This window comes from Schistocerca nitens, chromosome 2, assembly GCF_023898315.1.
Source record: "Schistocerca nitens isolate TAMUIC-IGC-003100 chromosome 2, iqSchNite1.1, whole genome shotgun sequence".
Lineage (NCBI taxonomy): Eukaryota > Metazoa > Arthropoda > Insecta > Orthoptera > Acrididae > Schistocerca > Schistocerca nitens.
This window is the reverse complement of record NC_064615.1, coordinates 484,124,626-484,140,142: the sequence shown is the minus strand read 5'-3', so window position 1 is coordinate 484,140,142 and position 15,517 is coordinate 484,124,626. Positions and strand designations below refer to the sequence as shown.

Sequence of the window (15,517 nt, the reverse complement as noted above, 5' to 3'; positions counted from 1 at the left end):
TGTAGAGCATACATGTCACTCATACAAAGTCTAGCCAGCAATGTTTCTTCCACGTTCACTGCCATATCAGTAATTTGTCTTTGAACAGTATTATTTGAGAGTGGGACAGTTCCTGTTATCTTAGCAGCTGCATCACCTAACATTCTCTTGCAAAGTATTATTGCTGATGGCAGTATAAGTTCCTCAGCAATTGTGTGGTTTTTCCCACACTTAGCAACAAGCTGAACCACCTCGTAAGACGCAAGGGTTGCATTTTCATTTATATTTGCACCACAGTGTTTGGTAATTGTTTTACGAGATATTTTCAACTCTCTTTATTTTTGAAAAAAATCTGACTTACTTTTGTACTCTGCGTGCTTTGTTTCAAGATGGCACCAGAGATTTGCTGGTTTCATACATTCATTCGAAAGGCTTTCATAGCAAATTACACATTGAGGTTTAGGGTGAGGTCAAGTGAAAGTAAAACCGATTTCCCAGTAATCAGAGTTATATTTTGTAATTTTTCCAGTAAGCTTAACAATGATCTTGGAAGGGTTAGGTTCAAGGGACGCCGACAATTTAGGTTCAATGGACACTGACAACTTCGGTTCGAGAGTCACTCACTTACTTGCTTGAACATCAGATGCATTATCTTCCTCTTCATCTGTAGACTTTTCTCGTTTTAATGAACCACTTTTTAACCAACGGTCCATTTTGAACTATGCGAACCATAGCTTCCACGAAAAACAATGTCAGTAGACAGGCAGTGGAACAGAAAAAGGAAGTAAGGCTGAAATGCTTTCAGCAGAATACTAGATCAAATCAGGCATTATATAATGAAAAGAGAATAGAGGCAGCAAGGGTATGCAGGAGGAGAAAAAGGGAAGCCATGAAGAGAGAAGAGATGGAAGAGCTGTACAAAAGGAATGAAAGCAGAAAATACAACAAAAAAGGAACTCGAGAACATAGACCAAAAATAACAGCTTGTAAGGACAAAGAGGGAAATTTGCTGACAGATAAACAAGATGTTTTGGATAGATGGAGAGAATAATACAAGGGAATTTTGGAGGTCAATCCTACCAGGAATGGGCAGCCACTCTATTATACCGTAGATCCAGAAATAGAGGAACCAACATTAGAGGAAGTACGGAAGGTAGTGCATTGTTTAAAAAATTATAAAGCACCAGGAACCAATGAAATAATTGCAGAACTGTTAAAAATGGGGGAACTGGTCTTCATAAGCGAATCCACAAACTTATTAAGTTGAAATGGAATCTGAAAAGAATGCCCGAAGAATGGACCTTAGGTGTAATCCAACCAATACATAAGAAGGGAGACAAGACCTGCTGTTCAAATTACCGTGGAATTACCTTGCTGAATGTAACCTATCAGATCTTCTCTAGTATTATCTACAACAGGTTAGTACCATATTCAAAAGATATTTTGGGGGAGTATCAGTATGGATTTCAGGCTAATAGATCAACAGCAGACCAGATATTTGTGTTTAGGTAAATACATATGAGTATAACATTGAGCTTCATAACCTCTGTGTAGACTTCAAGCAGGCCTTTGATAGTCTAGATGGAGCACAAATGTTAAATGATTTGCTGCTACATGGTATACCATCGAAGTATGTCTCACTTATTCAAGCAATATTGGCTGGTTCCAAGGCTGCAGTGCGAGTGGATGGAGAACTGACCAATTGGTTTAGGATTAGTAAAGGTGTCAGACAAGGGGATGCACTCTCTACAATGCTTTTCAATCTGACTTGAAGCAGCCACGCGGAAGCTTCAGATATCTGGTTACATAGGCACAAAGTCGACTCAGATATGTGCTTATGCCAATGATCTAACAATTATTAGTAGAAGAAAGGTATCACTAGAGAGGACAATATGTGAGATGAAAGAAGCGACAGGACCTAGAGGCCTTTCTGTAAATGAAATCAAGACTAAGTACATGAATTTCACCAGGAAGGAAAATAACAACTTGGATAGATTATTAGCAGACGGTTTCAATTTTGAACATGTGCAGAACTTTGACTATTTGGGCTGATTAGATCATATAAGTCTCTTGAATGAGAACTGTCTTCCAGTGTTTTTATACTATCACCTACTACTATTATTTAAGGGAATTCTCTGGTATCCTTTTCTAGTAGTACATGCAGTTACTTGAGAAAATGTCTTACCTGACAACTTGGAGATCAGTACTGCCCTAGTATTAAGCTCTTCTTCCTTTCTCTGTATAGCCACTGCTTCAAGACAATTTCTGTATGTTCCTGTCTGTCCACAAAGTGGTATCCTTTACCTTTCTGTTTAAATATATAGCAACTCTGCCTCCCTTATGTCCCTGTCCACTGAAACATTGCAAGTCTCTTGTATCCAAAAATGTGGCTGGAATATTTACATTGTTTTGTGTATTATAAAAGCTATGTCTTGGTTTGTCTCAATCTTTGACATCAATGCCATCTGGTGCAAGTTAAAAACAATACAATCCTCAAGTCTGCTGTCTTCAGTCCGACATGAAGCTCCCAGATTATATCTTATGTTCCAAATGTTGCCTACCGGCAATTGCGTACGAGACGGTGTGTTTTTCTTGTATTGCTAACTCATATGAACCTGCCTAAGCATGTTGTAGGTACTTGTACCCAGTATGTATTTTCGTTCCTGATGTTACTTTTGCCTCATAATTATTATGTATTAGCTTTCATAATTTTGTCTTTATTGTAAATTTGCCACAATTATCTGATGACTCAAAACCCATAAAGTTTTTAGCAATTAAAGCAATTCCATGGAAAGTCTGAATGGTCACATACCTTACAAATAGAAGAACGTTGTACATCTTGATTACATTTTCTTCCAGTCCACTTTCACACAATCTCTGGTGTCTCAGAATCAATTATTACTTCTATTGCTCTCAATATCCTAGCAACGTAGTGTCCATTTTGAAGTAAAATTCTTACATTTGAAACATATGTTGAGAAATATGTGTAGCTAAAAAAAGGAAGAAAGTGACCACCATAGCAAATTCCACTTTCACTCTGAAAAATGTTCTAAAACTGCAGTAACAGGAATGAGGTGTTCTCATCAGTGAAGTGTGAACAAAAAACAGGTGAAACATCTTTACTGTAAGTACAGTTACTGCAGCTCAGACATTTATTGTCTATTAAAAAAAAAAAAGCCACTGACAACTTGTAAAGAATATTCAGTGAAAGAAAGTGCACAATTAATATCCGTGAAAATAGGATTACCTTCATGCAGTAATGATGGAAATTTTTCTCTACATTAATGTAAAGTCTCTTAAGGCCAACTTATAACAACTGCTGTACTGACTAGAAAGAATCAGTTACAGCATCTTCTGTACCAATAAAAATTGGGCGAATGACACCAAAATAGTTTAAAGTTTTCCTCTTTGCTATCTACTGGTTGGTAAATTCTGCCAACCAAGCATTGCACAGTATCAATCTACATAAAAACTCCTATTCTGAAAGATGAATCTCAAAAGGTACTGAAGACAAGTAAAGGTATATAAATCTAAAAATATAATTGCTACATGTAAAGCACATGAGACTACAAACTAAAAATAATTCTAAAGCAGCTTGGAATGACACTGAAAAGGAAATGATTAATTGTAGTAAAGAAAATAGTGTCCCACTTGTCTTTACAATTCTCAGTATTCTGTAAATCATACTAACCGCACCACTCTGCTCAGTAATTGCACCTTGTTTCCTCAGACTGAACACTGTGTGAAATTCTTTACCACCAATTTCCTTGGTCAATTACTGTAGGAATGCACATACAAAAATTTTCAGGAAGTTGCTACATTCAGAGCCTTTAAATAAATATAAGGGAGCATCAGATACTTAGCTTAAGTGCACTGAATTTTATTCTGTTTAACTCTTAGTAATGAACCAAATTGAAATGTGATTCAGAAGTGAAAAATATCTTTTTAATTTTTATGCAATGTATTGTTACAACAGACTTCAGTACATCATGTGATAAGGAGCTTCAAATTCATGCCACACAAGCTCTGCAGACGTCAATTTTCTACTCTAGTTACACAGCAATTCATTTTAATGTAATCAAGTAGTATTCCAAATAAAGGTTTTAATTGCACATGCAAATAAAAGGATAAAGGTATCAATTGAAAAAGAACACTGCAAACGTTTTTATTTTCTTTATTAATATCACTTGGGTTTCCACATCACCAACAGGGGTACCAAGCACAATGCGTTACTCTTTGTTTTACATGGCGAGTTTCCCCAGTAGGCCTACGAACCATGGAATGTACAGAAGCACATACACAGCTAAAACTTAGTACCGACAGTAATTATGGTCAGAATCTACGTGAACATTTAATATTTCACTTTCAGGCTGCCTCAGTGCTGAAACAATATTTTCTTTTTCAGCAAGAGTTGGTTTCTTCAAACTGCCCTTTGGCTGTTTGTTACATTTACCATGTCTTCGTTGCACTTTTACCTTCTCGTTGCTGGGGGGTCGTGAAGCTTCCCTGCAGTCTGATTGAAAAAGTGACAGCGAATGAGCTGCATCCTTCTGTAGTGACTTCAGGATTTCTGTGGACACTTTACCTGAACTGACACGGTTAATCAAAATTTGATATGTGGACACTAGTTCTCGGGCCAGAGATGTGTTCTCGTGATCATCAGTATTTGTTTGCAGTGAACACAAAATGGCAGAAGCCTCTTCTGTCACCGTTGCTTCACTTGGTGTAAATGTGGCACTTGAATGTAATGCATACGTCATTGACACTGCATGAATGTGCTTGCATATGTTCAAATGAATTAAACTGTCCGCACAAGAACAACTGAAAGCATGTATACATATATTACATTTGGAGCACTTCAACTTGCACTCCAATTTACATTCAATGTTATTTAAAATCACAGTATGTGTTACACCACAATGTGTTTGGGATTTGACATGAAACTTTGTACCATCAGTATTGACTATAATGTCATTCTCCTTAATACTACATGAAGCTTTATGACGAGCCTCAATAAGATTTATTCTATATGAATGGCCACCCTTATACAATTTAACCATTCGAGCACACAGTTTGTCACGCACCAATTTCATCAACACAACAAGTAGTCTGTCAAGTCTATTGTTTGTTTTTCCCTCTAAATAACAATATTTTAAAACTCTATGCATTGCTTCAAGGTGCATATTTGTATTTATACCCAGATTGCGACGGTGACAGTATGCCCACTGCTGAGGCCGGAATAAGTAATTTGACGAGAAATATACACCAAAGTCTCTTGTACCTTCATCTGCTTGAAGCTGCCTGACGAACGATTCCAGCAGCTCATTAAAATTGTCTATGTCCACTTCTTCAAGCAATGTACGAAGAGCTTTGTACACAAGCGCTTTCTTTTCTTCACTGCCATGGACTTTTTTCAAATTATTCCGCCAGCTGCGGTCTATGTGCCAAGCACACAGTAGATTATTTTCTGCAGGTCCCATGACTCGTGACCACGCACTACGGAAAGTATTAGTGTCATCGGACATGAATACAGACGTTTTTATAATGCCAGCTCTCTCTTTCACAGCACTAAAGAAATGAGTCATTATGGAAGTAGTCTCCCGATTTGAAACACAGAATGCTACAGGCATACCTGAACCAAAATCGTCTACCACCAACAATGTGGTCACCAACAGTTTGTAAACATTTGTACAATGTGTGGAGTCTACACATACAATATTTTGTCCAAATCTCTGTAATAACTGCTTCTGGTAGTCAGTCATTAACACTATCACCGAGTCAGTCCTATCAAAATCTTCCCTGGCCTCGCCTTCTTTCTTATAGAGGAGAACACAGTCTTTCATTTTCTCCAACCACATACCAACACTGACTTCATCAACGTTATGCTGTTGATCATCAACAATGGCGAAGTCTCTCTTAATGTTATGAAGGTCATGTCGAGTCAGGAGATGCAGCCTCTCCACTCCGCTGGAATGAACTGAGTCCCGCACATCATCCAGAATTCTCTGGAAAGTGACCCCCTCAGCAATTTTACCTGCAACATTTTAAAATTACTCCAACTACAAAGAGGCCAATTCTGAGTATGTATATGAAAACACTATTCAGAAAGGACACTGTAGTTAACCACCCCCAATAAAACAAATTCAAGCAATATAACACTTGCTAAGTACTTATAAACTAGATAGTTTAATAAATGGCTTAACAGGATATTCAGTGTACCCTTCCAACAGTACTGAAGATACTATTAAAACACTGGGGATGGGAGAATAAACAGGCCTGATTAAAGCACCTGTTGCAATGTGATATTTCCCAGTTTCAGCTACCAAGGCTATTTTCAAATGGTTACGAGGTCTACAAGTACATGTTTAACATGCTGGACAAGAAACAATAAATGTACTGCCTTTAGTCTATTAGATGCATTAATGATCTATTCTTAAATAGACTACTATGATGCAAGCAATAACACAGGGAAACAAGTATTTCAGAACTTATTTCCACACTTGTATTACTGTAATGCATTACACCTCCTCTCACACACACCTAAGTACATGGCATTACAGTCACCAATATTGTGGTCAATATGGATCACAACAACTGGTCTTTTACAACTGCTTTCAAGCTAACATCACAAATTGTATTCATATGAACTGCCAATCGATATATTCACACCTTTTACTCCAGATCACATATCCATAACAATATTAATTTCTCAGCAGTAAAAAAACAATGCTCCTTCACTGCAAAAATAATAGTCAACTACATATAACTACCAGCAAGCCTGACAATGGATTCTGAAACTTTCACATCATATTTACTTGGGGATCAGCAAAATTCTACAATTAAGGTAATACTCACCAGCGATGGCTTCTCTATCAGAACCACTGAGATGCAGAAAAGCAATGTTCTGGTCGTGGCCGAAATGGGTTCTGTAGTAAATGACACTACAGATTCCACTTTCTTCTTCGTGAAGCTCTATGGCAGCAACGCAATGGTTTCCCATCTTGCAAGTGCCCTGGGACTTACACAACCTTTTGCCACCTGACTTCGAAGAAAATGTGCCACTTCTGTGGCATACAAAGGTGGTTTTTGCAGTGCCATCCTTTAAACGCTTAGTGCCATAACTAGAGACAAAACTACTTTTTGTTTCTCTCTCCTCCTCAGACTTCCACTTCATAAAGTCTAAAACAAAAGCATCGATGAAAGACAATTGCATTCAGATTCAATAAGTGCAAAGTACACAGCAGGAGTAAAAAAAAAAAAAAAAAAAAAAAAAAAAAAAAAAAAAAAAAAAAAAAAAACGTGCACTGTTAAGATACCCTCACGAGTTACTGGTGTGATTTTAATCATTTAAATTTGCAATAATTTAACTTATACTTAATGTAGCAGACAGTAAGTTTACAGTTAATGTGAAATCAGTCTTTTCACGCTTTCAAATAAGCACGTGTTCTATTGACCAACAAAAACAAGATCTAATGGCCACGGGTCAGGCAAGTATGTAATAATAATTGACGATATTAATTTAAGTAGGCAGTGTACACTTTACTTACCGTCCTTCGTTTGAAATTCACTAATTTCTTTTACCATCTCAACCATGTGCTCCTGCTCCACATGTAGGCGCAACATAGCCAAGAAATTGCATTTAAAGCTACAGTCACTTTTTGAGCACTTTATCGTACCTTCTTCACCTGGCTGAATTTTATGCACATTTCTCAAATGAGCATTCAAATGCTTCCTTGCTGAATATTCTCTATCACATACATAACAAGCAACAGAACCAGCCATTCCAACGAAATAACTCAATCTCACAAGGTGCAAGGATATTCGCTCATCAACTGTGAATACGAGAATGTGTGTAGCAAAGATGTTGCATTCGCTCAGATGTCACCTATGCTTCTGATTGGCTACTGTATATGACGTCATGAATTTAACTGTCAGCCAATCAGCATCGCGACCAGCGGGTCGCGAGACGCAAGTTACGAAAGCACTTGCGTCTAGGGGACGCCAGGGAATTGGGTCTGCTGATTGGTTGAGGCTCATGACGTCATCAGGGAGACAACGTGTGTAGCAGTGCCGCCTGGTGACAAGACTTATAATGAGCTCTATTGACATAGCGACGTCGCTCACCTGTTGTTTAAAAATTACATATAGATTGCCCACAGCTGTCATTTTGCAACGTCAAATAAGACCAGATTATTCAATGGAGCTTAACCTATGGGAATAAATGTAAAAACCTGGTTCGAATGCGAATAATCGATAATGCGGTGACAGACTAACCCGGTTGCAGCTGTGGCAAATGCGGACCAAATATATGTGAAAGTTACATACATATTCCTTGCATTTTCTGCGGTTTATGTATGATATTGTACATAATATGTATCAAAATATTCTTTGAATTCTTATTCATTAACTATATTTTCCGATTTTACCTTGTTGTTTTAGGTTGTATTGAGAGAAGTGGGATAAATATGGTACCTTCAAATATAACTCAAACGTAAATATTAGGCAACGCCATATGTCCGTTTGTCGCCACAACAATTATCCCGCACTCAATCTTTACGAGTTCCGCAACTAGCGAAATTATCACCCTTCAACTAACCTAGGCATCAGACAACATTATAGAGAAGTCCATAGAATAGATTTCCAGGGTGGGTGTCCCAAAATTGTGCTCCTGGCAAAGTATGTGTTATGCTTCAATTTTGGTCGTTGTTATGTAAACAAGGAACTATATGTCAGTGTTATGCTCGAACTGCGTCTTCCTACACCTTGTCTAGTTTTTCAGTATCCGGGTTATGTTCATACAGCATTGTGATAAACAATGCTGAATGAGGAATTAGTTTAATTTTCTTTCTGACATGCATGCTTCCATGCATTGCTTAATTATACTAATTAATTTGAAATTGTGTGAAAATATTGTTATATTCATATATACTGCCTCATGTGCAACAAGTGGTCTGTTCTTGTATTAGAAAATAGCAAATAAATAACTGATAATTACATAGCCAGTGTGTATATTGTTGTGATCATACAGTCTAATTTCAGCTACTTCCGTAATTAGAGAGACCCAACAGCTAGAAATATGGGACAGATCCTCATCTGCTTAAGGGCTTTCTTGCATTTACTCACTAAACAGTTCTCGGAAACTGCTGATTTTCATTTTTTCATGCTTGAGATGATGATCAACACAGCAATTAGCAGTAGTTTGTATAGTCAATAGATTAATAGGTCTAGACAATACTCACATCTCCAAATTGTGAGACCGTTATAGATGTAGGTCACTGGTAATCACGGTTTATCATTTACACTGAAATGTGTAACAAAACATTTGAAATGAATCACAAATTTCAGAGTAATACCGTATGTTTTAATGTATTAGACATTCACTCATACTTCTTTTCCGTATTCTGTATTACAAACATGGGCCTAGTCTGCTAGCTACAATACAGAATGTTGTGATGTGTACCTTGTATGACATTTCTCTAAATTCTCTCAATAGTCTTCCATGTAAAGAGCATGTTTGTCCAAGGTTTTCTCATTTGAGTTCATGAAGCATCTCCATAATACTTGCATGTTGATTGAGCCTACCAGTAAGAAATCTAGAAGCCCACTTCTGAACTGCTTGGTTTCTTCCTTAAACTGACCTTGTGGGGATCCCAAAAATTCAAGTGGTACTCCAGAATGAATTGCATCAGTGTTCAATACAGGTGGGTTTCTCTCAACTTGTCGTCTGAGCGACACACTCCCCTCATTCCCAGTCTTCCCAAATGTATTCATCTTCCCAGGGGAAGGAACTACGAGTACAGAAAGTTAGAAATAGTTTTTTTACTCAACTGTTGTTTCCTCTAATAGTTCATACAAACCATTTTATAATTTTTAGAGAGCACCATCAGCTGTTCATATAACTGTACAGTTAACTCTCTCTTTAATATGAACATTACTGTTATCCAGTACATGCATCCTTGAGTCCAAACATTATGATTAATTATAGGAGGGGAGGCTAATGAGATACTCTTTTACTTTATATTTATTTTGGATAATTTACTTTAAGGGGAGTTGGAATGCCGGAAAATGGAAAAAATTCACATTTTCAGTTTTTAACCTTATAACTTAATTTGAAATTTTCTGCTTAAAATGGTGCAAAATTTGTTAAGAAATTCCAATTGGAAGTATTTTTATTTAATTTTTCAAAATTACATGTGCGCCCAGCAAAGTTACCCATCTTGTGATTTGTACACATTTAAATCTTCGCATTTCCGAAAACATTACATATAGAAGGCTGTGGATTTCACTCTTCAGTTGTAGAATCTTTGATCCTTCCATAGGTACCATTGTTTTTACGACTAGCTGTGTTTATTGTTCAGTTTTTGATCTGTGAGTGTTTGTTTTGAGCCTCGAGTTTAGTTTGTCGCTCATTTGGAGTTTGTTATCTGTCTTGTTTTGACTTTCAGTGGTGAGTGCGTAGTTTCTACGATGCCTAGGAGTGCATCATTATTTAAAAAGCGAAAGTTTCGCGGTAATAGATTTACAAATAACGTTTGTTCAAGTGATTCTGCTTCAGCACCTGTTGATGCTGGTGAAAGTTCTGACGTTTGTACAGCTGAGATGTGTGAAGGAGACACGCCCACCAGTGCATCAAAAAAGAAGTTATCAAACTGTGCAAGTGAAATTACAGATGAAGCTTCTAATGAACAATATGTTTTAGTCGACTTTCCTGTTTTTACTGAGTTTATGAAGAAATGTTTGTGTTGTAATCTTTGTGGAGGTTCTTTTGATATGAACATAACAAAATCTATAGGACTTTCCTGCAAAATTGCTATAGTTTGTGCCAGTTGTGAAAATGAGACCTGTTTTTGGAGCTCTAAAACATGCAGTAGCAATTTGTTTGAGAGTAATATCAGGCTAATGTATGCAATGAGAGCAATTGGTAAAGGACATACTGCTGCTCAAACATTTTGTGCCATAATGAATCTTCCACCTCCACCTGCTAAAATTGACAATTACACTGAAGTGATAGGAGATGCTGTTCAGTCTGTAGCAGATTTATCAATGAAAGCTGCTGCCAGTGAAGCAAAATATATAAATGAAGGAAACCCAGATATCCCTGTTGCTTTTGATGGAACCTGGCAGAAAAGGGGTCACACATCCAAAAATGCTGTTGCTACTGTTACTAGTGTGGACAGCGGTAAAGTTTTGGACTATGAAGTGCTCACTAAACATTGTTACCATTGTGCATCTGGTAAGATAGAAGCAGCTCACATATGTAGCAAGAATTATGAAGGTACGAGTGGAGGCATGGAGGCTGCCGCTGCTGTGAAAATGTTTAGCAGATCAGAAAAAGAACGGGGAGTATTTTACACAAAATTCCTTGGAGATGGGGACTCCAAGGCATACAAAAGTGTTACAGAATCCATGCCATATGTCAATAAGACAATAACTAAACTAGAATGTGTCGGTCATGTTCAGAAACGAATGGGCACTCGTCTAAGGAAACTGAAACAGAATCTGAAGGACAAAATTTTGTCAGATGGTAAAACCATTAGAGGTCGCCTGTCAGATAAAATTATAAATGAATTACAACAATACTATGGTATGGCAATAAGAAATAATGCAAATAATTTGCAGGAAATGAGACAAGCTGTATGGGCCACATATTTACATCGATCATCAACTGATGATAATCCTCAACATTTTGCTTGTCCAGATGGTCCTCAGTCATGGTGCAATTATAGAAAATCTCAAGCTACTGGGGATCCTTATCACCATAAAAATTATATTCCATTGGCTGTTATGGAAGTAATTAAACCAATATATAGAGACTTGGGGCATCCTGATCTTCTGCGAAAATGTCTTCATGGTTGTACCCAGAATCAAAACGAGTCGTTCAACAACCTCATTTGGACTCGTGTACCTAAGAATGTATTTGTTGGGATAAAAACATTGAAATGGGGAGTCAGTGATGCTGTTATTTCATTCAATGATGGTCATATGGGTAGGCTAAAGGTCATGGCAAGGCTCGGCATTGCTCCTGGTATCAACACCATCAGAGGTCTTCAGCTTCTGGACAGCGTGCGAGTAAGGAAGGCTCAGTATGCAGCTGAATTTAATACAAAAAAAGCAAGGGCAGCAAGGAGAAGAAAGCTTCTAGGTGAAGAAGAAGAACTAGAAGATGACCCTGATTACTCTGCTGGACACTTTTGATAATAGAATAAAAGGTATTTGTGAATTTTCATAATAAATTACTTTAATCGCATTTTCTGGCATTTGACATTTTTAGTGTTACATGTACCTTTATCTCATAAACCACTCAACCAACAACATTCAAATTTTCAGAAATGCTGCAAAACAGTTCAAAGAGGCCACTGAACTAGAATCATGACAAGAACTGGCTTATTCTCTGAACTAGGGAAGTTTATGTTATACTTTTTCCAATAAAAAATGGCTTAATGGTAAAAAATTCATAAATACTATACCAACAAAAAGAAAACATTGGTTCTAGTTCAGTGGGCTCACAATATATGCTGAAAACCTCTGCCAGAATTTCAAAGTTCTGAAGATAATAGTTCCAAAGAAAAAGGTACACAAAGTTAGCAAATTTAACATTGGCGAGATAGGGCATTCCAACTCCCCTTAAATCATTCTTGATCACAATTTGAATATTTTTTGGTCATTGGTTTCGGCCACTTATGTGGTCATCTTCAGACCCATTGGCAGTGGCTGTTTGTGGAGCAGAACTCCATATGGCAGTAAATCACTGTTTCAGAAGTAATTACATTTATTTAATAGCTGAGGTTTCCAGTTTTCTGTCTGATGCCTGCCAGCAACCTGTTAGACTACAGGGTGTTAAATAAAGGAACAGTCATGGAGATCAGCACCATCCATCACGGATAAAAGTCTGATTTTGCGCCAGAATGTAAATTTCTATTCTGAATCCCAGGCAGAGAAACAGACTATGCAAGTATTATGGCATTTAATTTCACAAACAATCCTAAATTCACACTTCTTATGAACAACAAATAAAATGAGGGGGTTAATATATTGACATGAGAGTGTAAAACTCAAGGACAATGAGGAGGCTTCTGTAAGATGTCAAACTATCACTTTTACACAATAATCTTACTCACGTGGATAAAAAGTTCTCTCATAAGATTCCACATTAAATCTGAATAGAATCCCATGCTTTTGACTACTGCTTCCATCACTATTGTCAGGGGCCAAGTCTGACTGTCATAAAATTAGTGAGGTTCACACTTATGCCCAGTGGACACAATGCAGTTGGCTAAATTACATCATGGAGAAAGCATATGCTAAAACAACACCCTCTGCATCTATAGGTCACATTTTTGCAAGCTGTCCAGCATAGCTTGCAGTGCCATCACTTGTAATAGGTGGTGAACTACGTGAAGTTTTTCTCTGTAATTTTTCTTTCCGACGTGCGTGCTTCCATGCATTGCTTAATTATACTAATTAACTTGAAATTGTGTGAAACTATTGTGTTATATTCATATATACTACCTCATGTGCAACATGTGGTCTGTTCTTGTATTAGAAGATAGCAAATAAATAAACTGATAATTACATAGCCAGTGTGTATATTGTTGTGATCATACAGTCTAATTTCAGCTACTTCCGTAATTACAGAGACCCAACAGCTAGAAATATGGGACAGATCCTCATCTGCTTAAAGGCTTTCTTGCATTTACTCTCTAAACAGTTCTCGGAAACTGCTGATTTTCATTTTTTCATGCTTGAGATGATTATCAACACAGCAATTAGCAGTAGTTTGTAGAGGCTGTCCCACATAACTGGTACCATACTCTCAAGGAATATTATAAATCCCTGGTACACTGAGCCTGAGAGTATGTTTGTCAGGTCACAACCTTTCTTTAATTTTCCTTGGTGACAGAAAGACTCATCTGATTCCTTGCCTGTTTACACTCTAACTGACCCATTGCACCACACATTGGAAGCCATGCTGTGTCTTTGTCCTCATGACTTGGCTGATGATTTCTTCAACAGAATTGACCTAATTTCATATACAGAATGTTTGTTTGAAGGGAGGGGGGATTGTGAAAGAGCAGTGGGAAGATGAGGAGGTATGGTCAAGGGTATAAGTAAAATAAATAGTGACTAAATGGTGGTGGCAGGGGGGTGGTTTTGAGTCGTAATAAATACAAATCCAGAAGAGATTATGTCACAGCATTATGACAAGACTACGGACTACATGTCATAGGCACGATCCCAATTTATACAGTAGTGTTCTATCTGAATTAATAGCAAACTTACTTCCAACTGGGAATTTGCATAGATAGCCAATACATATATTACATGCCTAATACTGCAAAGAATTCAAACATCACAAAGACCATCATACTACACCTAATGACTGCCAATATCAATCATTATAAGATGATATCCAAATTTACCTATTAGTGTTGACATTGATAGCCATCAAAACATAGAGGGTATTTTCTGGAGTGTAGTTCCACAATCAAACAAAGATATTCCTCTCTTCTGCTCTTATTTTGTACACCTCCATGCCCCAACCCTCCTTCCACTGACCCTTTAATCCGTGTTCTGCTTACATCTTTCCTTGATCATGAATGCTCACTTTACCATGTGCAGTCCACTCCCCCTGTCCCAATGATCTGTCTCAATGTTGACCCTTTGCCTCAAGTGATGCAAATGTATTACCGACTGCCACTCATCCTATGGTCAGGGCAGACCCACCACATCAGATACACTAGAAGGTGCCTCAACAGCAGAGCCTATGGTGAAACCAATAATACCTGAGCTGTTCCAAGCAATGCACCAGTTTCTCCACCACCATTACACCTGAATGCAGCAGCCTGAAGACAGCTGACCATAGTTAAAAGCACCTTCAGCCAATCATGAACTGCAGCCAACTCCTATTGTGTCCAACGCACACCCTATCCATCCTACCATTTCTAACTTAAGAATTAAAATATGAAAACAAACAAAAAAATCTAAATATGTGACTTACTACTGTTTGACAGAGGCAGATGGCTTCTCCCCACTTGAATAACATTATATTGAATATATTGTGTGTTCTTATCTAAGTGCTGGAATAATTCAATAACCTGTTCATGCGCTTTAAAGAAATTTCACCTTCAACTTATTATGTGTATACGCAATACCTAATAGACTTACAGTAAGCCTCTATTCCCTATTTTAAGTTTATTAATACCAGAGATTGCTGGTTCTCATTTACATAAGCTGAGATTAATTTGGAAGCCTCTCACCACATCCCCCTTGTCCCTTCCCTTCCCTCCGTCTCTTGCCCATACCACCTGTATTAATACTGTACTTTTGTTCCAATGTGATCTTTGCACTCCCAATTGTGATTATTCCTAAAGGAATAAAAAATCATTTAGCATGATGTACTGTTTTTATGGTTTTTCAGCTGATTTTTGTTAATTATCTGTCAAAATATGACAAATGAACTCAGCACTTCTACAACCAAGTCAATTAGTGGTATGTTATAACAGCTAATTATGTGACGGCAGAATGCTGCGAGTTGAGA

General features: G+C 37.5%; 1 protein-coding gene across 1 annotated transcript; it reads right to left on the bottom strand.

The window, feature by feature from the left end:
- Positions 1 to 4,289: 4,289 nt before the first annotated feature.
- LOC126235113 (uncharacterized) lies at positions 4,290 to 7,326 on the bottom strand. Its single transcript, XM_049943847.1, has 3 exons — positions 7,296 to 7,326; positions 6,835 to 7,158; positions 4,290 to 6,013 (listed from the first exon to the last, which is right to left on the bottom strand). The coding sequence occupies exons 1-3, from the start codon at positions 7,324 to 7,326 to the stop codon at positions 4,290 to 4,292; spliced, it is 2,079 nt and encodes a 692-aa protein (XP_049799804.1).
- Positions 7,327 to 15,517: the final 8,191 nt, after the last annotated feature.